The sequence below is a fragment of the Psittacula echo genome (assembly GCF_963264785.1).
Source record: "Psittacula echo genome assembly, chromosome: 4".
In the NCBI taxonomy this organism is placed as follows: domain Eukaryota; kingdom Metazoa; phylum Chordata; class Aves; order Psittaciformes; family Psittacidae; genus Psittacula; species Psittacula echo.
This window is the reverse complement of record NC_137738.1, coordinates 31,357,875-31,382,094: the sequence shown is the minus strand read 5'-3', so window position 1 is coordinate 31,382,094 and position 24,220 is coordinate 31,357,875. Positions and strand designations below refer to the sequence as shown.

Here is a 24,220-nt window from a genome sequence, read left to right as displayed (position 1 = left end):
AGAAGTCAGGTATCTGTCCTGCTTTTCATCTGCTGAATACGCAACACCAGAGTATATCTGAAGAAATAAACCCTGCCAAAAGACGGGTACGTTCTTGTTTTCTTTACAGTTAATTCATAGTGCTTTAGGTATTCTTCCTGTGCCCATTCAATGAACACTGGAGTTTTTAATTAATATAAACAATGTTCTGCATGGTTCCTCTTACTTTTGTGTGCTTTCAGAGAGTGCACTTTCCAGCCATTGATGAATCATGGGCTGCTTCAATGTACTTTTGTATTCATTCTGCAGTCGATAGAAAGGCTTAAGAGCACTGTCAATATAAGGTGAAGCTTTAGTTGGCACCTCCTGGTAGATGACAGGGAAACAAGGTGGGGAAAAAGAACCAGTAATTTACTTACTGAAAGCATCAACATGAAATTCTAGCACATATATAAAATCCTAAGCCTGCACCTAAGCAAAGAGATACGTACTTCATTCACAATAAATTAATGAAGAGGTCATCATACATAGGAAAGACACCATCACAAAATCATTTAGTAGTGTTATACAATGTGATATAATATAGAACAGTGTTCAAAATTACCAAAGCTTTTAGAGAGATCCATGTGCCAGCTAGCCACTCCTGTTATCAGGGCATAATCCTAAATGCACTTTCTGATCATGCCAATTTCAGAGAAAACTGAACAGACTCAGTGTCCACTATAGACTATTATATCTATGTGAAAATACCTACTATTTCATGCTATAATTCAGTAAACTGAAAACATTTTTTGTTCTGTTCTTATGCCATCCTGCTCCCTCAGTATATTTTCCAGAGGAATGCTTTTGGGATAACTAGTATCCCCTCACTATTTTCTCTTCTAGTTTTGGTTGCAGAATGCTTCGTCTCTCTATGGATGATCCACACATAGCTTGGGTGAACTTCATGCACCGCAAAGCAACAGAACACATCCAGGGTACACAAAATCTCTAACACCTGAAATACATCATTAACCTCTTAAAAATTCCAAATCTTAGCATTTCTGTGTTCAAATCAGGCAAGGATATAGTACTCTGTGGTTCCCATTACTCAAATTTCTCTCTATTGCCTGAATGATAACAAGCTAACTATCAACATGACTGTGCAGACAGACTGGCAAAGGCAAGTCAGTATCAGAAAAAGCCAAGATCAGACAACTGGTTTTGGTATCATATTTCAACATTACTTATTTAGTTTCTCAAAAAATTACTCTTTTTAGCTATTCTCATCTTGTTCTTTCTGTGCAAGATACTTCTTGAATCAAATCCAGGCAGCTAGCTCACTGGAAAGAAGTTTCCTGACATAGACAAAAGAAGCCTGCCACCCAGTAGCGCTGCATCTTATGGTATACAACATAAGGGAAACACATTTATTCTCTTTAACCCTTTTCCTCTTGAGATAAACAGTTCTACTCCTTGCCCTTCCTTCATCGTTACTCTATCTAAAATTTTGAAAATACCATTTTTTTCCCTTTGCAATGAAGTAAAACAGTAAATCACTAAATTATCTCAAGGTATTTAATAGGGCTTGTGATTGTCAAGCAGATACGAACAGGCCTGAAGAACTCATAAATGCACTGCCTGCTCAACATTCTTAGCATTGGCCTTTCCAAGACTTTTTTGTATCCACAGCTAGCACTGACCTTATTGGTTCTCCTATATAATCTTGGAACTTCCAGTGCACTCTTCAGGTAAGCAAAGGAGGACTCGCTGAGATCCTGGATAATCCTGTTATTCAAGGTAGGCACACAGGCTGATAAAGAAGTCTTTGAGTCTTCCAAGGCTCCTATTGAAGTAAAAATGCTAAAGTTTAAACTGAGCTACCCTGCCCGATCACAACATAAATTATGTGAACCCCACCATCATCCCAATCTCACTCACTATCCTAGATGGCTGCTGGTGTCAAATACAGAATGCTTCCTAAATAAATACACACCAGACATTTATAAAACATCAACCACTCTTCAGTCAGGAAAGCAGATGGAGGGAAATAAAAACTAACGTTGTCCAGGCTTGCAAATTTTTTTTTCAGTATCAATGCAGCAAGGAGCTTGAATCAAAAGGCTCCAACCTACCATGGAAACTGTGGTTGTGAAATGCTTGCTAACAGTATCCAAATCCCCTATGGAATGACTGCAGCGTACTCAAAGTTGTGATGGACAACAGGCCATCTACTGAGTGGGGGACATGCACAAGCTCCTACCTCTCTTATGGACTCGGACATCTACCAATAATCCCAATTTAGAGATGTAAGTGGAATTCACAGCACAGAACTTCTGGCTTTACTTGAAGTCAGGGAACAGTTCACTCAACCAGCTACATGCTTGGTTTTAATTACTAAATTGAAATCAGTCTGCATGTTTCCCATTATATAAAAAAAAAAAAAAGGCACTTCAAACTCTCAATTTTAATCAAACATTTTCCAGACTCAAAATGACAGTTCAAGATCACAGAATCATAGGACGGTTTGGGTTGGAAGGGACCTTAAAGACCACCTAGTCCCAACCCCCCTGCCATGGGCAGGGACACCTTCCACTAGACCAGGTTGCTCAAAGCCTTGTCCAACCTCACCTGGCAAGAAAGTTTCTATTTAACAAGTTAAACCTAAAGCAAGCTTCTTTATGCAATAAAACCAATAGTATTTTCAATTTTTTCACTGTAAATAAAGACCCTGTGGGTAAAAGCTGATTCTGTTTGGTTGGCAGAGTGGATCTGGGAGAAAGGAGATGGAGACTGAATTCAGCCTCTCAGCTTTACCTGCAATACAGGACATATTCTTGAAGCCAACCATTTCAAGTTTTGGTTTAATCATTTCTAAGATGTCAGGAATCTGAACAAAAAACAAAAACCAAAACAAATACATACAGTCATACTATAAACATATTTTCATTACTTTTCCTACATTCTATGCCTCCAGTGCATCAAAAGACACCTTCTTTTCTATATTTTTACTGCATTTATGGGAAACCAGTACTACAAGAATACTTCACAAATTACAGAAATTTCAGAGTTATTGACCAAAACCACACAGAAGTCATCCCTACTGGAAGAAAATAATGCCATACATCTCTCTTCAAAATTCTGGACCATAAGTTAAGTACAATCATGATGATAAAACTTTTTTCAACCTCAAAGATTAAAATCTGTAAACATTTAAAAGAGAGCATAATATTAAAGCTGAATATTGCACCACACTCCAAGTTGCAACAGAGATTTTACTAGTAAAGGTAAGACTCTGGCACAGTGACACTTTCCACCAAAAATTACCAGAAACATACTATTCTAGCTGTTAAGTCCAGCAGCTATTCATAAAAAGAGTTTAAATAACCAAAGTAATTTTTCTGTAATCTGCTATTCCAAATAAACACAATGTAGACCATTTATTTCAGGGGATATTTTCTACATTAGACAACTTCAGTATTAGCCTTTAAGATTAAAAAAAAAGCTATACAGTACATTATTTTAAATTATTTCATGTCCTTAACAAGATGCTGAACAATAAGAATACATAGATCAACAAAAAATCATAAATCTCTTTTGTAAGTAAAGTCACAAGCACAAACCTGATCCTGGAGTTTGTCCAGATCTGCAGCAACATATACCAACTGAGTACTGGATATAGAAGGCAACGGCTGACTTTCTGGAGAAGATCCGTTCCCTTGTTCCTCACTAGGGTTGAAGTTTACAGAAGATTCCTTTCTACCAGCTGACACAGATTTTTTGCTTTCCTTTGTGTTCTCACTGGAAATAGGCCTTACAGAAACCTGAAACATCAAATTGAGATGTGAACCCTAGCAATAGTGAAGGCAGTTAAAGCTGGACAAAGAGAAACAGTAAAGCATGTGTAACATTCTCAGCACGAGAATGGCACACGTACATTCCTAAATGATGTTAAAAAAAGTTGTTTTGAAAACAGTTTCTGGAGCACTATGGAGTTGGATGATTTTGAGCAAATTTGTCAAACACATACTTCATTCAACTACTCTGTTTTAACTCTGGTACTTATCAGTACTTTTCAGGAGCCAATTTAGCTGAGAGAACTGAGTCACAAGAAAAGGATAAAAGAAGATCTTACTGCTGTCTTCAGCTACCTAAGGGGCATATAAAGATAAGATGGACTCAAACTTTTCCTTGAGGTACAGTGATAGAGGTAAGAAGCACTGGACAGAGACTGTAGCAAGAATAAATTCTGACCAAATATGAAGGAAAAGTGGTCAGTCATTGGACCAGGGTTCCCACAGAGGCATGAAATCAGCATCCTTGGATATACCTAAAATTCAACTTCAAAACGCTTGGTCTGAACAACCTTATTTAAGATGGCCTTGTTTTGAGCAGGAATTTGTACCAAATAACCTCCAGGAGTCCCTTTAAATCACAACTATTCTATCATGCTGCCTTTCCATGACATAAGAAACAGAGGCACGCATGTACGGCTGGGAGCAGGGAGCAGAAGAGCAAAGTACAACCTCTCTTGCTCAGAAGCAGGGAATCATTGATGTTGAGAGTCAGTTGCCCATAAAACTTATGGTTTTATAATCTCAATGTTGAGCAACTGATCTAGACTAATTTATCCCTTTTTATTGGCAGGGTTAAGTTTTCACCTGGCTGTTTTCATAACCTCTTCATTGTATCAATGAGTAAACACACAAAAAGAATAAAACCAAGATTGTGGCTACTTCTTTCAGTGGCAGAGGCAGCCTCAAGCATACATGGAAGTACAGCCTTGATAACCATCAGACAGTAACACTGCAGTAACACTCATATTTGTGGTTAATAACATGTTTTGTAGTGGTGCTTTTTATAAAACAAACTCACTAACTGGCTGAAAGTGTTCTTCTTAAAGAATGTTAAGTTCTGGGAAAAAGCGCTTAAAAAGAGGTCACATACTTTGTTTAAGTCTCTTGTTGATGGACATACCCAATTACCAAAAGCACAAGCATGCTGTTCTCTTACCTCACCAATGAACACAGAGTAGCGTGACAAAATCTGCAGACTGAGTTTCCACAGGCGGTGTGCTAATAATGGTAAAAACATTTGATCTGACCAGCACTTCAGAAGACTTGTCCAGACCATGTGGGTGGCCAAAAGACAGTATGAGCTGCCATCTAGAAACAATCACACAAGGATCAAGTTCCTAAGCACATTCTTAAAAGACGTAAAATCAGTGTAATTGTGTTATCTGAGATTAAAAAAGAAAAAAAAAAGGAAAAAAAAAGCCTTACAAAAAGACACAAAGATAGCAAAGAGGATTTATTAAGCACTGGCTGAAACAGTCATAAAATACTAGCTCGTCATTACTTTAGATTTCAAATTGCACTAAGTTTCACTGTTGCAAAAGCAACAAATGAGAATTTGCCTGCAACAAAGGCAGGAACAGCTTAGCCAAATAATCTACTTTAGGAGGTAACAATCCCAAGATAATTTTTGGCTGTCTTATGATGAAGTTTTATTAGACATGCTTTCCAGCCATAACAGTAATACTCCCTTGGCACTAAACTACTGCTCCTATCACAGTTATATCTGAGATGCCTGCTAGAAATATTTCCTTAAAACACAGTAGGAATATCCATATTTAAACCAAATATTTTAAAAGTAGTTCACACACTAACATTTTATAGCATACAATTAGAGACATAATGAATGTGTCTGCAAGCTCCAGGTAAATGCCTTGAAGTGGCAGGATTTACGCATTTAATCTTCATTACGATTTTTTCTCCTTTCTCTCCTCAGAGAGCATGCGTGTGTATACACAGATACATTTCTGTGACTCTTAGCTGCCTTCTTCGTAAGTATTTACTCTGTTAACTGAAGTAAGCTTTTCTGATTACAGTATACTTCTAATAAATAGACCATATTTTCTCTTCCACTGTAACCCTTCCTGTGCATATCTTCTCATCTGCTCATAAATCAACGTATATTTTTGGAGCAGACACCAATACGAGAAAGCAGAACAAGCCTATATGTTGCATATGCTGCCAACAGATAACCAGCTTCATCTCTACATAGTCTTAAAACAAATAAGAAAAATATTCCCCAGTAACACAGCATAGGCTTTTGGTTGTCACTTAGAGGACGCCAAATGCCAATTTGCTTCCTTCTTGCACTGAGAGGATAGTTACACAAATATGTTAAGGGTTACTGCCAAAAGAGGTATTTTTAGGAAGTGATCACGAAGAGCACAATACTCTCATATTGCCTTCTCTATAAAAATTAAACAGTTCTCTATGAACTGTTTAAGTCAATCAGAAAACAGAAATCTCATGTAAATCCACTGGATGCATGTCACTACTTAGTACACAATTGACAGACAGTAGCCACTGTTAATTATATCACCATTTCCTTTGCAATAAACTATTGTTGCAAGTTTACCTGGTGCTTCCTCTAGTGTATCTGAAAGTGCTTCTTCTAAGGCCCCTGCTATTTCTCTGAATCTGAGAGACAGAAAGGTTTTGAATATTACAATTCAACAATTGCTTAAATTGATGCCTAAACATTTTTTCAATGTTTATTTCAGTATTATTTCAATGTGCTATCAATGGACAGATCTTACATCTATGGTTATTTTTTCTCAGCATAAATTGGGATATAAATGAGACCGACATTCAAACACTTGAAAATGAACCTTTAACATTTCACAGGCAGATATGAAGCTGATACTTTGGCAAATTATCAAGGTCACAATTGCAAACATTAACAAAATGATAGCTCACAGTGTGTCAAATCTTCAGCTTTTCTGAGAACTGAAGTTTTTTTTTTGTTCTGTTTCTGGTTTTAAACTAAAAGTGAAAAAATTATCTCACACTTGCTTTAGCTGACCTTCAGATACACAACACCAGAGGCTTCAGCTTTCTACATGTTTGTTAATGAAAAGTGGCTTAAGGTTCTGCAAACAATTCTGTACCTGGCAAAAATCAATAGTTCCTCACAGGATACCTTTGACCTCCTTTGTAAAAAATTCACCCTCTAAAACAGAAAAAAAAAAAAAAAACAAAACACCTGCCTCCCCAGTTTTCTGAGTACAACAGCAAAGTTAATATTGAAACCTTTGACATTTTCCCTTAGTTCGAGCATATTGGATAAACAACACAGCATTTCCCTTGTCTAAAAACTGTCAGGCAAGAGCTGCAGAAAATTCTTTAGCCAGCTTTTCTCTCTAAATGCTGAAACAAAGCTATCATTTTAACCTCCCCTATAGAAAGCTCTATTGTCATTGATTACCCCTTTCTTGCTTTTATGTGCATATAAGCCTTTCTATCAAACTTCCTACAAAACTGTAGGGTTCCTCTTAATTGACATTTCCAGATGAGAACAGGTGCCCACTTAACTTTTCTTGTTCAAACTCGTAATGCATGTTTAGCAACCAAACTTACTTTAGAAATAGTTGTGAAACGGCTTCAAAACCTCATTCCTGCCTATGCACTGTTTCCACTGACAGAGCAGTATCTTAAAGTCTTATGGTGAAATGGATTAGAGAATGGAATTGTATTTTTAACGACATAATTTTTGCTGAATGTTTCTTACATAGGAAAAAAAATTCCCCAATGTGGGGTTCACCACAGTTCCACACTCAGTTGTACTGATGCAATTTAAGGAATGGCAAGTGAAAGAGCTACTGAGGCTGTCTGAGCTAGCACGGCTACAGAAGAAACGCCCGTACATCTATCTGTTCCTTAAAGAATCGTTTGTAAAGGCTTTACTGAGGGCTGATTGTTACGTGTGATTTCTGTAACTGAAAAAAGAAAAATCCTTGAAAAAAGAAAAAACCCAACTATCTTAACTCTAAATGCCATAGTGTGAGATAATAGAATCATAGAATGGTTTGGGTTGGAAGGGACCTTAAAGATTATCTCATTCCAACCCCACGGGCAGGGAATAATACTTAAATAAAAATCCTGACTTAAGGATATTAACATACATTAAAGAAAAAGCTTCCTTGATATATATATTATTAATATATTGCATTATTTTCACAGTTGTGCACTGAAGAATTCATGGGCACTTTCAAAACTTAACAGATTATTCCCATATATAGGAATAATTGGTGAAAGATAAACCAGCTGCTGTTATCCAACCATTCACTGAAATAGTGAATTATCTAGACCTACAGTAATCCTGGATTAAAGGACATTTTTTTTTTTTAAGTTTTTTTAATCAATCAAAGCTCAAAACACCTAATGGGGAAGCACATTTTTGAACATAAAGAATATGCTGAAGGTCCGTTTCAATTTTATGAGCAAGAATATCAAAAGTTTGATCAAGTGGTCACTTATCAGAAAATTTGCAAACAAAACAAGGGCAGACTCACACCTATTAACGATATACATCTTTTAAAAGGTTCATAATGGCTACAGTTCAACAGACATTTTTAGTCTGTGCACTCAGGACTGCTACTGTAGTAAGTGCACCTGCCCCTTCCCTTGGGCCAGCACAAATATTTGTACAGTTAAGTGGTTTGGAGAAACTGACTGGAGTTGAACATCAGCCTTTTTTTGCCCAGAGTAACAGATCCTCCTATCAATTCACTACACAGCTGAAGGAACAAATGTGCAAGCAAAAATTCAAACCAGGATGTCAGAGCCTAGGGCTACTTTGCATTTACATTTCACAAAATGCAACGAAACACCGAAACACCAAGACTCTGCTCCTGTCACTTATACTAGTTCCAGCACTTCTAAGATTCCTGGATGGAATTTTTCAGCAATAATGCAAATCTATCCCGGATTAAAGATACTGGATAAATGTGGCTACGATTGTACTGTTATTGCCAGTTACAAAGTCATGCAATAAAAAAATGCCAGGTTAAAAAATACACACATCAATTTCTCTCCCCTCTCTTTTGGAAATTCTACCCTTTCTTTAGAGACCCTCAGAAGGTTTTGGACCAAGAGAGATCACACACAGCACACTTAGGTCATAGCAGACTTCATCAATAGTTCTCTTCCTTGCCTGGAGACTTGGTATCCAGCCCTAAAATCAGATGTGCAGACTACATTTCTAAAAATATGGTTTTACATTCTATTCTGTTCATAAACATTCTAGCATTACTTGAATTAAGATGAGGCTTTCTTGGGTTTCTCTGCTGTCTTTTAGCTGCAAGATCTGTAAAAGATAATGCTGCAGATACATCAGAACTGTTGGAAAAGTAAGCTAAAACTTATTACTTAACTCCTCAGGAAACGGAAATAGTAGGGGGAATCTTTGGGAAGGCCATGTTGCAAGACCCAGCACTTCACAGAGTACATCCTGTGAGACACAAAGAATGGCAGAAACATTCTAGATCTGGAAAAGCTGTAAGTTATCAAGTCCTTTAATTCTGTATTTCTAAGAAGAAAGACTCCTCTCACAGTAAGTATTCCTCTGGATTTGCACAAGTAGCATCCTTTGACACAGTTTAGTTCCAGGGATACTGGAGAAAAAGAATATGAAACAAGGTTTCAAGACTTACCTACATCTATCTGTTCCTGAATGTCTTATGAGTAATATCAAAACCAGTGTAACGCAGTACATATTCAAGAGCAGCTGGTCGTGATTTTGCTCAATTGCCAAAAGATGTATAAAACAGTTACTTGACTAATTATGTTCTTAGTTTGACTTCTACAGTTTGCTGACAAGGGAAACTTTGAACTATGAGATCTGACCCTAGACCAGATCATCTCACTGTGATTGACTTATACTTTTGAAAGGGTGAAAAAAAAACAAAACTGCATACTAACCTTATTTGAAAATACACAGGCAAATTCCATTTGTTATTAAAGCTGTGGTAAGATGGGTGAGCTCTTAACCGTTTCACACTGGCCTGGGAGCCACACTGTCGTTCAAATTTCCGTACAAAATCCATACTAGTAGTGTACTTCTGCAGGCGGAGAACAAGCATTCTGATCACACACCGGGTCCCAGCAGACAAGGAAGGCCACCACTCATCCAGCAGAACTCTTGTATTACACTTATTACAGTTAATCACACTTCAGAAGGGGCTGACACTAACTCCACCACCTAATCATGCAAGGCTAAAATCCTGGATCGCAGTGAAAACAAAACCAATTAACTAGTAGTTCTTATTCCATGATAAGAAAAGCCAGTGCAGGACACATCTAAAAAGCATAAAATTGTCCAAGTACCCTGAACAAGCAGAACTGATTGGAAAGATGAATAGTTCTGAGCTCAGCCACTGGAGCTGAACAACAGTGCTGCACAGTACTAAACAGAGTCAGCCACAAGAGATAACAGGCATACAACAACAAACAATCAGGAATGAATCCCAAAGTAAACATAAACAAACACGAGAATGAGAGCCTATTTTTTTGTTATATGGACCTGTATTATAGGGATTTCTAGACCTGTTTGCCTAAAACTATGTTTTGCAAATACCAAATATTTGCATAAGAACTTCAATTTCAGATAAACTAACTTTATCCACTGTATACTTCTAATAAGATGTTTACAAATAGTGTTAAGTCAGTTGCAAGCAAAGAGAGATTATATTAATAAACAAATGCACTGTGGGCTTACTTTAAATAGTAACTTATTAATACCCTGAAAATAACGAAATAATAAATTAAGTCACACACAAAGCAGAAAGCCAAGAACACAAAGGCTATGTAAACCAATTTAGAATCAGAATACAGCTAAAATCTACCTCTGCAATGAGAAAGTTTGGCTTATGCGCAAGTTTCTTTTAAAAAACACCCAAACCAAACAAAAGCAGCCCTAAAACCTATGGTACATGCTCAGTAAGCCACTGCGAATTAATGAAATAAGCCTGATTGAATACCCTGGTGCTTCTGATTTCACTACAGTAAAAGCAGCAACAGGGCAGCAAGATTTTTCCCACAATCCAGAGCACTACGTGAGTGATGCGATTTTGCTTCTTACGAACCAGCAGAACATTCTCAGGAAAAGCTCCTGAATTGGTGCTTACAGGTTCTGCTCTCAGAAACTCCTGTAGCTACACGACATGGATTGACACGGGCTTTTGCGTTGTGTATGCCAGCAAATTCCTAACTTTGTTAAAAGTATAATTTAAGCATATTTTTCTTGTGACATGGCAGTTGTAGTGTGTAAAGACAGTTCGGTGGGTCAAGACAGCATTCTGAAAACTGCACACAAAAGCTTTGAGGTAACAACTTTTCTCCCAAAGTGGCTGAATTTATAACACAAGGGAACCTTACAAGGTATGGGAGCTAAATCCAGAATGAATGACAGATTAGCGCTCTTTCAGGCCTCCTTTCTTAGATACTAAACCCAGCAATGTAAAAAGGCAAATAAGCTGTTAATGCTTTGTTACCATATTAGTCAGCGATATAAACTAAAAAACTCTTAAAAGACCTAACACTTATGCTCAAAATAGAAGACAACTCAAGAGACATTTATCTAGTTACTGATAACATTATATCCAAGAGAGAGAACTAATTTAGGACTCATTCCCATTTCAGCTTTTAGCACTGAATTGTTGACTTCAAGAGAAGCTAAAATGGGAAACAAAACTGAGCAATTTTCTAACAGAGGAATCTAAACTTAATCTCAAATGAATGTTCAGGGATAAAAGAAGTATTCTTTTCACATACCCTGTAAATCTACTAATCTGACTCAGAAATAGGGCACAACAACATGAAACAATTTTAAGAAAACCTCTACATAAGTAAATGGTGCATGGATTTAACATTTGTGCTTACACTGCCAGTTCAATTTTTCCAGGATTTTAAAAATAAGTTTTGCTATTCTCCTGCTGTATATCTAAAAACTTCCCAAAAGATAATACTGCATATTCAAACTTTTCAGCATTAAACCTATACATATGTACATATGCAAATAAACCTGGAAAAAATACACTTTTCTGCATTTCTATTAATCTAGAAAACACAGAAGATTACTGTCTCAAATCTGTGTTGCATTACTTGGCTTATCAGCAGTACAGAAACAATTTTAATGGTTGTTTTTCCCCCCTCTTATTTCAGAACTATCAGTCTTCAGACATTTTTACACTTGGCATGTCAACTTCTTATTGATTTTTAGGTAAAAAATTTTAATGGTTTAGATTCTGAGTCACTTAAGTAGTCAAAAGCAGTTTGGAAAGTACTTTAGACCTACTACACCGTTTACCTGAAAGTCATGTGGGGATGCTGGGGTTTTATGTTTGTTTTTTTAATAAACACAATGTCACTGCTGGTCAGTATCAGTATAATATGACAGCCTTTTAAAAATAATTACAAATCCAGCTCTTCTGCAGATAAAACACATTCTTGCGTAAACCAAAGAGCAGAGACAACAGAAGCCCAGCATGAGTCACAATTTGCAGCATTCAGGGCATTAGATGAAAGCTTGAAGAATGACTGAAACTGTATGGGAAACAGTATTCTTATCAGGAGGGGGAACATACTACAGTGTCATTTGCATGGCATTACCATAACTTCCTTCAACATGTATTTTATTTGCTTCTTATTCAGAGCCTGCCCTGCAAACATTCACTGTCATACCTGCCTGCCTTCAATTATTCATATATCTGTATGAAAATAATCTTAAATTCCAAGACAAATACAAGTGTTTAGGTAAAAGCAGTTCTGCATGAACACAGGAAGAATCATTAGACACCTCCACCAGCAATCTAACATTTCTCTAAGTCATCTGTTCTGACCCGCCTACTGTGCTTTCGTTCACACTATTTTTTATTTCCTGCCATCTCCATCTTGAAAAGAAAAGGTTTCACAGTAATCATGAGTCAAGCTGCAAGTTTAATATTTCAGCAATCCTGTTAAATACAGACAGACAGGACATGAAGAAGAGCATAAAGCTCGTATTTTCTGCTTGTGACACACTAATCAAGTACTGCCACAGCCAATCATCATACCAGACCAAGAAATCTGTTCCAACATTAGTAAAAGATGATCTTCGAGAGGCAGGGCAGCACTGCCAATGATGAAAATATAAAAGTGATAAGTAGTTTAAATTCATTTTATAATGTAAGCTGGCTTCATAATTAATTGCAATACCAGAGAAAATACATCTTTTACATTCTAAACCTTATCATACTGTCTCCAAATATTTGTTTCTATTAGTCGATTCATGATTCTAATCACAACATAATCTGCAGTACTGAAAGAGAGCAAAAACTAAAACAAGCAAGTGAAACAAATTTTTTTAACCAACCACAGTAGAAAGCAAGTTGTAACTCAAGTATTGAATTACCATTAGAGCCTTCTCTATATAGAAGTCCTACTCTTGGGTGAACACTGGAGTTGTCCCCTCCCACCTTCACATATGCTGCAATTCTACAATTAAGAAGGAACACCTCCTAAAACAAATGCTAAGACCAAATTCACATGATTAGTGGCTTCCAATAACTTCTGTATGAGATTTCCTGACAAACTTGAGGGGAGAATTAATTCCTCTGAAAATTAAATCAAGTGATTTGAGATAACCTCATGCAACAATATGAATTTACACAAAAGCAGCAAGGAAAAAAAACCTAGAGAACATAACTCATTCAATTCTTGTATATGCCAAAGGAATCACAAATAAAAAAAAAATAATTACCTCATGAAACACATCTGGGTTTCCAGGGTTAAACAGTGATGGTAATTTCTCTTCTAAACCACGTACTATTTCTGGCCACACTGAATTCACTAAGAAGTCATATCCAGGAACAATATCTGCTTTTTCACTGAAATAAAATTGCAGTTATTCCACGGTTATATTTTACCATCAGCCTTATATGTGAAGGCAGGATTAACTAAAAAGACATGCACTGCATTAAACAAGATGCAATTAAGTTTTTCTACGTAGGTATGCTAATTCCCTTAAATTATTCTTCCTTTGAGGTTTCCTATCCAATCCCACAGTCTCAGCAAACGCAAAGTATTTTTAATAACTCTCAAAGTGCTTTAAAATCTTGTCAGTTATATACTTTGCGAGTGTGTTATGAGAGATGATTACATTTCAGCTGAAAACTCTTATTCTTACTTGTGTATTTCAAGTTTTAACAACTCCAAAGAGGTACTGAGTAATGCAACTGATGCAATGGAAAGAAGCAGAACTTCTTCATAATTGTTCCACTCTGTATTTATACATGACATTGTGCTTCGAAGAAAAAGATTAAAAGCTACCTTGCTTACGAAAATCTATAAATTGAGAGCAGAAGAGATACAAGCATTTAATTCCAGTTCAGTACATCACAGTACAAAGTAGAAACATTCCATTATTAAAAAGAAAGATTATAACTTGCTGAGGGATTAAAAGAATTGAAATGTTAGTAAAACTTAGGAGTCATAAAAAGCTCCGCAATGGATGACTAATTAGAAAAAGCAATTCTGCAGTCCCTAGAGGCTACATCCATAGTTCTGCTAATTACAGCAGGCTACTATATTAACCAGCCTGCAAACAGATGAATAAATGAATACAATTCAGCAGACCTGAATTATTTAGCCCTCAAAACAGCCAATTTAATTGCATAAGGAATTAAGCACTTTTAGACAAGACATTGAAAGTACAAATCAATTGAACTTGTAGTTCTAATACATGCAAAAAAACCAGCAAGCCTCTGGGGACCATGCCCACTTTTCTGATGTGCACTAACAACCCAGTAATATTTGAACTTATATTTTTTAATAGCTTTATTATGCCCTTCTCCTTGAATGAAATGAACAATCATATTTCACGGATTCAAAAACCAAGCTATCTGACACACTGTACTATGAACAGTACTAAATTCTACTACTGAAACAAAGGATTCTCTTTCCCTCCTGTGAAGGTCTGGGCCACAGCACCCAGGAAGTCTGTTCAGTGTTCTGTTTTGAAAAAAACACAGATATGAGCCAGAAATCAAACCTGACTGTGAATCTTCAGGAAAGGCCAGATAGGTGGCTTGCACATCAAAGCTAATTATGCATAGCATTTTGGAAATGTATGATATTTACTGTAACTTCAGTGCAATCAAAAGAAACCACAAGATACTTACCTCGAAATAGCTCCGCCTGTTACCTCACGCAAGAGACGGCAATGATGAGGAACAAATTCCAATAGTCTATTGTACATAGACTGAAGGCCGTTAGGATGAGATTGAACATACTGTTCCACAATCACCTGCCAGGAAGAGTTCAATGTTGAATGCCAGAAAAGTGAATATAAAATACTGTAATGCAAGACTCACAGTCTAGTCCCTCAAAACTCCTATCACTGTAAGCCAAACATTGGGATAGTCAGTATATTACTTTTTCATATTACAGTTTCCAAGTATAACTTGCCGGCTTGAATTATTACTTCCTCTAATGCAGCACTCTAGCTGGGAAGACTAACCCCAAAAATGGGAATGAGTTTCTTGCTTTTAAATGTTAGTCTGGCTCCCCACCCACTTCACACATCACTGACACCTGAAGCAGACTGTGAAATTCAACAGATGACTGGGAAAAGCTAATCAGATCTCAGAACAGAGTCACAAATCTCTTCTAAATTTAGATGTTGATGGTTCAATCCCACATGCATGTATGCCAATAGCCAAGAATCTTCCTGAAAATGCTAAGCCTTTAATGCAGCTAGCAAAGTAGTTTGCCTGGACAGTACCCCAAATCCAGTGAACACAGACAATAGCTGCCATAAAGAGAAGGCAGAAAATAGTTAGACAATACAAGAAGAGAACAATAGCTTACATTTCTTAGTATTCTTCTACCTGTCTGAACACTTTTGCCTCTTGCTACATAAAGAAGCAGAATGATGCAGAAGTGGAGAAAGAACAGGTGCTGAGAAAACTGAGGGGGAAGATGACCTGTCCCTCACTACAGCAGTTGCTACAACATTAGCAAGCACCCAAAGGAAGTTTGTCCTTAAGGGGAGGGCAACCACCAGTTGACTCCCTCTCCCATCCAAAGCCAGAAGCTAGTTTTGCTTTATAGATCTGTATGCATACAAAATAAAATCAGGAAAATTTTAAATGTTTCATTCCCAGCAGCAGAAAAGAAACATCCTACTGACAATGACATACAGCTCAGGTGACATCAGACATACTGTTTTGCCACAGGAAACACCAGAAAATGTAGAAACTGCTTCTTCAGACAATGGGAAGAAAAGAACATTGAACTAAGAACTATTTTTGCTGCATTTGCTGGCTACTGAGCCAGCCATGGAGAAATGCAAGCCCCAGATCTGGTCCAATTCCTATACATGCACCCTGGTTCAGAATAAATTGGATTTTACTGCAGTCATATACTTGGTTTAATGTTTGTTTTTTGGACTCCTTGGCCCCAAAAAAACCCCATAGGTAAGAGAATCCCTTTTTTCTAAAATAACAACAACAAAGAAAGTGACTTTGTGTTGGGGCTCAGTTCTCCTGCTCTCTCCTCAAAGGCATTTTGAAACTGATGATGAAAGCTGGAGTTTAACAGGAAAAATAAGCATGTTTGCAAAACAATTACTCTTCTTAGGATTCATGTTTTTATCTTACCTCATCTATATAAGGTTTTACCAGCACTTGACCAACTAAAGCCTCTGCATCCCGTGTTTTGTCAATTGTTGCATAAGTGCGAAGACAGTGACGTATTATGTCAACATTTGAAGTCTGAAGGCCCTCCAAGAGCAGCCCTTCCAGAGACTGCTGCAACATAGCTGTTATTCCAGCTATACGCTATGAAGAGAAACAAATAGAGTAGTAAAAAACAAAGCCTTGTCACTATTGCTGAAGTAAATTCTTCCAGAAATACCTCAGTTTGCTATTTTCATGTGAAAGGTGCACAAGTTTTAATAAGTGTTAGCAAGAAATGAACATTAACACAAGCTCAGTGGGTTACTGATACTATTTAAGAGAGTATTTATTAGAATAAGGTTAAAAGGCAAGTATTTTCCTCTGTATGTTGCAAATTATGTGTTAACGTATCTAAAGTCCCCTTTTATCCTGAAAATTTCATAAATGTTCCTTGTTCAACTGAACCACTATGTGTGTTAACACACAACGGCTTTACAGTAAGTCACTATGATAACAACTGTGGCATTTATCCCTCACTGCAAAACCTGACAGTGTGTTCCCAGAACTACTTGTCAAATTACTGCAAACCAAAGACATTGAATGACACTAGTACAAAAAAAATGACGTCATTAGATTCCTTCTGGCTTCTGCCAAACAGCTGCTTCAGTCAACATACATTCTTTTTGCTAACCCTTATTCCAGATCTCCTGCTACATCTGTTCCACTAGATCCAACTCCTTGCTACCCTACTTGCAGATACACGCTAGCCCAAGACAGTCCTTACAACTCTGTCTCTGAAGCAAGTTCAGAAACGCACATTAGTAGCTACAGTTGAACTACCAATTTAACCAGTCAAAATTATTCTCTGCCCTTTTGCATGCTGTTGTGTCCATCCATCCTAAAACAATTCCACAGAATTTGTTCTAAACATGCCAAGTCAGAAACCCAACTGCTGACTAGTCATGAAATCTACAACCTGATGACCTTAGCAACACAAAGTACTGGACAGAAGTCCTGGCAAGCACCATTAAGGAAGCCACACAACAAAGTAACAAAGGTTCTCTCACCATGAATACTACTCTGCTGCTCACAGTTACTCCTGTCATTATCCATGTCTGACAACAAAGTGGCTAGAACGGTCTTGTAAACTGTCCATGAATCAGCATGGTACCATGGAAGTCTTGAGCTGAAACATGTTTATACTGCCAACAGGCGTGTGTATATAATGAAAAAATGGAACTATGAACTACCTTACTAGCTCAAAAGCAATCAAGAATGCCAACTCCATACTAACCCTGTAAAAGCGTTACCCCATCTCCATAATAATCTACCTTTCAGCACAAGTTTTCATTTATTCCCTCTTCCCAATGAATGGATAGAAGAAAAAACCCACCAAAACATCAATTCATCTGTGACAGTAGTTACTACAAACAGACTATTAGAGAGATTAGTGTACTAGGCTGAATAGCGAGAGTTTGGCAATAAATTTCACCAAAAGACAAACCTGAATATACTCAAGACAGCAACTCCGCAGAAATACTCCATTTATATTCTGGTCTATACACTGCAGCTAACAAAATCAACATCAGTCTCTAGAACTAGGCCTCAATATCATCAAACAGGCAAACTGCAAGATACATTAGGCTGACAAAAATTTGTCGTATTTCCTACTCTTATTCTAAATAATTTGCTCTAAAGTTAGGAAACAAAGTCTAAACCTTCAGAAGCAGCAATGCTTCTACTTGACTGATAAAAATTACCTCTTGAAACACATTTTTACCCATAAATTAATTCAACAAAACTCTGTCAAAACAGGCATTTGTCTTTCAATTCTATTGGTTTTGCTTGACCCTGCAAATGTTAAGTTGGCTACCATGCAATACTTACTGGTCTTACTTTGTCCAAAAGGGGCATTCCTTTGCTTTGTACTGCATGAAATTGTAGTTGATTAAATTCTGTGGCAATTCTCTCTAAAACCTGTCCTGTTAAAAGTGAGCTAGAAAAGAGATGATACAAGATGGAATACATAGTCAGATTCTTTCAAATCAACTCAGTTTCATCTGCAGCAGATAGATAATGCTCTCCCCCAATTTTTGTGGTTTAATCTAAATGTTTGGAATCCTGATAGGTACTACCACAATTACTGCAATCACGTAATAATAATCTGGAACAGACAACAATGACTAGAGTTGTTTTGGGGCTACTAAGATATTAAGTAGGTGAACCAAAGGTGAGAGGAACATAAGATCTTGCCTCAGCATGAAGCACTGTCTTCTATATGGCAGTGCTGTTCATTGTCATATGAAAAGTCAGTCTTACAGAGCTCAGAAACCGCAGTAAGTGCTCTTTGCCATCCAGATTTGTTTCTTATTTCCCCTTTCTGTTATGTGACAGCTATCTCTAAAGAAGGAGTCCTACCCTTCTTTCCCTGAAGTTGTTAAAAAACAAAACTTGTGAGTCTGTTGGAATTTGTCACAAACCTTTCTTGTACCAGAAGTTCTACATGTGTGGCTTGCCTGCCTTAGACTATTCTTGCAGCAGTCCTTTTGATTATATATAAAGCAGGGAAACCAAGAAAAGCTAATTCCCATTTTACTTAAAAATGGTATTGGAATAAAACGTAGTGTAGAGAATATTTCAGACATGACAGGATTAGTGACTTTCAAAAAAAAAAAATATTGCATGCAACTTCAAAAAGCACACTTACTGAAAGCACTGCAATTCAGAACTTTGGAGACTGAGTTACAGGTTGTGTGACTTACCAGTTCACAGAAGACAAACTCCAAAATTACTAAAGTAACAGTCACTTATTCCATCAGAGTTAAATTTCTAAATATATATATACCCTAATGCTTATAAACTTATCTACAGTAATACCATGAAATAAAGTTAGTCCCATCAGTTATAAGCAAAACTGAGTATTACACATTTTTTACCTGTTTCCCTCTAACGAGGACAATTCTTTACTGCCTTGGGAATGTAGTATCTTCTCAATTTTCTCAACAGACTGAATAACATGAATAAGTCTCAGGACACACATCTGCAATTAAAGAAAAATTTTTCACGGATGACCCCAATCCCAATTTACATTATCTAATGACCATGAAGATATTTTGGATAGTTTTTTAGGTTTCTTTGTTGGTTTATTTTTTACTGATATAAGTTTTCTCCCTTCATCTTAATACTCGAGCCATGTCTCAGCTGAAGTACTGCTCATGTAAGTCCATAAAACCCTGCAGACACATTTTTGTCACAGGCATACAACAGATATTCTTACCCCTGGTATTTTCCCAAGTTCAGCAGAAAGACAAATGTTAGTGTCCGCCGTATAAAAATTAAAACTACCATATTGCAATGACATTCATAATAAGCAAGTTTATATACTACTATAAACAGAAACATGAGCAACTATAGTAGAAACAAAAGCCAACCAAATAAAAAAATGTATGTTTTTGGCAAATAAAGTAAAACATTCATGCTCAATTAGACACTGTAAAAAAAAAATAAAATAGTCTGCCAACCAGAATGTCAGTAACTGTTTTTACAGGTACAAAATCCTGCACAGTGTGCATCTAGACAGCCTAGAACTTTTCTGATTTTCTTTTCTCTGGGTTAGTGGCAAAACCAAAGCCATCCTAAGGAGGATCTTTTAAAAGTAATAATTTAGCTGTTATACCTTATTTCTTCTGATATCTTCTTGTTTAGTCATCCGGTCATCTACTGCCTGGATTCCTTCACTGACACAAGACTTAAGACTCTGAGAGAGAAAGTCACTATATAAAGGTCACTTTCCACTTAAGGTTTAAAAAAGCCTTAAATCAAAAATCTTAACTTAAAACAGGAGGATTACCAGGAATATAGGAGTGATAAAAGCTACAGTATATCCACTGCCCTCTATGTGAAAAAGCCAGAAATAAGACTAAATAACTGAAAGCATAACCTGCTCCTTAAGCACTGCCACTAGAAGTTTCATTATTTTGACTAGAAGTGTTCTTACTGAGAACAAACCACCTTTCACCCAGAAACAGGCAATAAAACCATATGATGTCTTGAAACTGAAGACAGAAATCAGACTTAAATTGCATTTTTCACATTAATAAATATTTCTCTACGGTAACTAAACCCGTTGTCTGTTTTAGACATCAAGGCTGTGATATTTTGAAGGCACATTTAAGCAGCAAACATCCCTTTGAGCTGGCTGCCAAGGTGATCAAAAATTGCCCTCTGCTAAAGACCAAGCCACTGTGGGAGAATAAGACCCACCTTCAAGAGGGTGATCTTCTATGGTTAAACCACAGCTCTGAGGAAAAGAAGTCTTTAAGGGGCCTGTGCTGTTTCCGAGTTATTTACTACTTACTAAAAAGTTACTCAAATATTGAAACAGAATCAATATTTCACCACAGACTTGTTTTGCAAGAGTTCATTCATTTATCATGTTTAAAGAATCTTTTATATCTTCATGAAAATGTAAATTTAGTGCTACCACAACTGCTTGAAAACACAATGCTTCTCCTACTACCATTCTAAGTAATTAATTTTCAAGTTTATTTTAATAATTAGCGACGTAAGTAAAAGATATTCTGTACAACATATGAAAATGAGCTGAAGTTTACCAAGCTGCGTACAATGATCGTTTTGAGCATACCATAACTTCTTCCCTTAACTGTCCCAAGGGTACTGAAAGCTGATTAAGTGCCTTGTCCATGCCAACCTAAAGGAATTATAATAAAAACATTTATGACATTTTTTATAAGTTCATATGTGAATTAATGACAAAAAAACCACATTACAGATACTAAAAGAGAACTAACAAAAGCTACTTCCCCTTTATAGTCTCCAGTTTTAAATGCAATGCAAAAATACGTTACCCCACATACAGGCATAAAGACATCAGACTGCTTGTCAGACAAAGCCAAAAAAAAAAATAATTCCTTGACCTATGGAAATTTTTCTTCCCACAAAAAAACTGTAAATCTCAGTGAACCTGTATAATTCAACCCTGGATGAATCGGAATGAAAGAGCAGGAGACACAGTGGACAAGACATTTTAATATGAAAATAGTCACAATTTTCAGTCAAATATGTTGATGGGCTTTTCCATTTTGGTTTGGTTTTTGGTTTGTTTGTTTGGGGTTTTTTTAAAGATATACTGACTGTATAGTGAGTTTAAAGTCTTCTACAAGAATCCTTTAGAATAGCCTTATTTGTATCATTGCTATTCTATTTTAATGATTTATTTCCTTCAATTTTATAAGTGCTGGCAGTCTGAAAAAAAAAAAAAAAAAGTTGCCTGGAGTCTAACTTCCTAGTGAATTAGTTTCTCAAGACAAAAAGCATTCGTCTAAAACATTTACTACAGACCAACCGCAATTCTGTACAGTACCTGAATTCTACAGAAACTGTCTTTTCAGTTTCTCTCAGGGAGTCACAAGGGGTCACAGTTTAAGATGACAGTGCCAAAATAAAGCCACATACTTGTCATATGAAAACTAAAAAACTTACTAAACTACAGGAAGTCTGAACTACACAGTACAACTTAATAACACTTACTAGATTTGTTGAGAGATTAACAAAATCTGCATAGTCCTTATTTATGAGTTCTACCATAGCAGTTTTAAGGAGTTTGTAATAGAGCTCCAGATCCTCTCTGAGCTCTTCCAACTGCACACGCTTCCTGCAGTCTGATACAAAGTGATCAACATCAAAATCCGGCTGTAAAAGAAACACGCAAGAGATAAGGATGTAAGTAAAAAGTTCAAACAAGGAACACATCCCTCCCCACCTCCAAAATAAAGTATTTCGTATGCCAGACAGCTGATCAAACTAAAGCTTAAGGGGCGGGGGGGGGGGGGGGGGGGCAAAATGCTACTTAATAAAGTAGTTTTAAATGTTTCAAAATCTTGGTCTTTAATCCCAAAAGCACACGTCGTGGGTCACAGTACCTAAAAGACTAGCTCTCCAAAACACAGGATTGTATATTCTTGTACACGCTTAAAGAAAATCCAAACACATGCCGGAATTAAGAAGTTCTATTAAGAACTACTTTAAGCTCTCACGCAATGAGGCCCGAACGCCGGCTATCAGTCTACCTGCAACTTACCTTCAAAGCACGCAGAGGCTGACTTGGAGGAAGCATGCCTGGGGTCTGCTCCAGGAGGTGACCTGCAGCACCCGGCCCGGCACAGAGGCACTGAGGCCACCCACCTCCAACCCCGCGGCTGTAGCCTCGGACAGGCCTCTCCTCCCGTCCCATCCCCTCTCCTCCCCTCCGCCTCGCCGCTCAGGTTCCGGTTCAACCTCGCAGAGGCAAGTCCTCCTCAGTGCAAAAGCAGAAGTAAAAGCCGCCTGGCCTTGCAAACGGCCCGGACTTCCTTCGCTGACACACCGATCCTTCAGGCACCTCAGCCCGGGGAAAGAGCCGTAGTGGAGTTAAAAATGCCCGACCAAGGCTCCGGACCTCTCTCACCCCGCAGGGAACCCGCCACCTCCCTCCTCAAGAGGGCCCTTGCGGCACCCGGGCCCCCAGTACCCTTCCGCAGCCCCCACTTACCTTCATGAACTCGTCCTTGTCAAAGCAGAGGTTGTCGGGGCCCCGCGGCAGGTTCATCTTCTTCGCCTCCATGACCGAGCCCACCCCAGCAGTCCCACTACGGCAGCAAGACTGGCGGCTGCCACAGCACCGCCTCCTCTGCCAGCACGGCACCGGCGAGGCAGGCCCCGGCCTGCGCCAAGAGAGGCACAGAGGCCGCCCGCCGCCGCGGCAGCGCCCCCTGGAGGGCTCCAAGCTGCCCTGCAGGCGCAACGTGCGGGGGGCGGTGGCAGGGGAGGAGCGTGTGAGACTGCAAGGATGTTGGAGAGGAGCTGTTATCAGAGACTGTAGTGATAGGACAAGGGATGATGGGTTCAAACTGAAACAGGGGAGGTTTAGGTTGGATGTGAGGAAGAAGTTCTTTACTGTGAGGGTGGTGAGGCACTGGAACAGGTTGCCAAGAGAAGCTATGGCTGTGCCATCTCTGGCAGTGTTCAAGGCCAGGTTGGATGGGGCTTGGAGCAACCTGGTCTAGTGGAAGGTGTCCCTGCCCGTGGCAGGGGGTTGGAACTGCATGATCTTTAAGGTCCTTTCCAACCCAAACAATTCTATGAGTTTATGACATGAGCTGGCTTACCCAGCATCTTCAGAAGGCAGCCCTCTTGTTCCTGCAACCTGTGAAGCTGGCGCAGATGGGCTGTGACGTGTGGGTGCCTCATGGTGGGCATCAAGCATGTAAAACTGATCACATACAGCTGTAAGGGCCCATGGCACAATCCATGGAGACCCAAGGATGTGGATGTGGGAAGGGGCCCCAGGGGATGCTACACTGCAGCTTCTCCGGCCCTGAGCGGGCTTCCCCATGGTTGCTGATGGCCCATGGCCATGTCCTTGTGGGGTTTGGGTCTCGCCAGGCAGGGATACCCCACAGGCTCTCCAGACAGTGCCGGGGTCTGACCACACTTAACAGCCATAAACACTTTTCTTTAAGTTTAAAATTATTGCTGTTTGTGCTGCATGGTGCTGAGTAACAGGAATCGAGCCAGAGCATAATTTACCTCCTCCATCGCTCAGCTTTTCAGCAGACTTTTCTGTTAGGGTCTTGTTGCTTCAAAATCTTTTGTTCAAGGTCGCTTAGGACTTAGTGAAGACAAATTTAGCTCTAAAAAGCCTCCCTGCTGTTACTTGCATTACTCTTTACTGCCTCAGGATGGGAGACAGCAAAT

The 24,220-nt window shown here is 38.2% G+C and overlaps 1 protein-coding gene across 5 annotated transcripts in view; it reads right to left on the bottom strand.

Annotated features, from left to right (window-relative positions):
• The window catches only part of COG2 (component of oligomeric golgi complex 2), a 29,329-nt gene extending 6,180 nt beyond the window's left edge, over positions 1-23,149 (bottom strand). The window contains exons 1-17 of one of the 5 annotated variants that reach the window (XM_080615114.1): positions 23,016-23,149; positions 22,566-22,865; positions 22,016-22,177; positions 21,111-21,176; positions 20,142-20,222; positions 19,402-19,505; positions 18,353-18,461; positions 16,448-16,627; positions 14,969-15,093; positions 13,549-13,675; positions 9,732-9,871; positions 6,388-6,449; positions 4,972-5,123; positions 3,582-3,782; positions 2,776-2,848; positions 1,662-1,804; positions 206-345 (exon numbers count right to left, since the gene is read on the bottom strand). In XM_080615114.1, the coding sequence (XP_080471240.1) occupies positions 206-345; positions 1,662-1,804; positions 2,776-2,848; positions 3,582-3,782; positions 4,972-5,123; positions 6,388-6,449; positions 9,732-9,871; positions 13,549-13,675; positions 14,969-15,093; positions 16,448-16,627; positions 18,353-18,461; positions 19,402-19,505; positions 20,142-20,222; positions 21,111-21,176; positions 22,016-22,177; positions 22,566-22,718 (2,018 nt within the window). In that variant the 5' untranslated portion in view covers positions 22,719-22,865; positions 23,016-23,149. Of the gene's footprint in view, positions 1-205; positions 346-1,661; positions 1,805-2,775; positions 2,849-3,581; positions 3,783-4,971; positions 5,124-6,387; positions 6,450-9,731; positions 9,872-13,548; positions 13,676-14,968; positions 15,094-16,447; positions 16,628-18,352; positions 18,462-19,401; positions 19,506-20,141; positions 20,223-21,078; positions 21,177-22,015; positions 22,178-22,565 lie in introns of those variants that run through there. The other 4 variants (XM_080615115.1, XM_080615113.1, XM_080615116.1 and 1 more) reach the window with 4 other exon arrangements.
• Between the last annotated feature and the right edge of the window lie 1,071 nt (positions 23,150-24,220).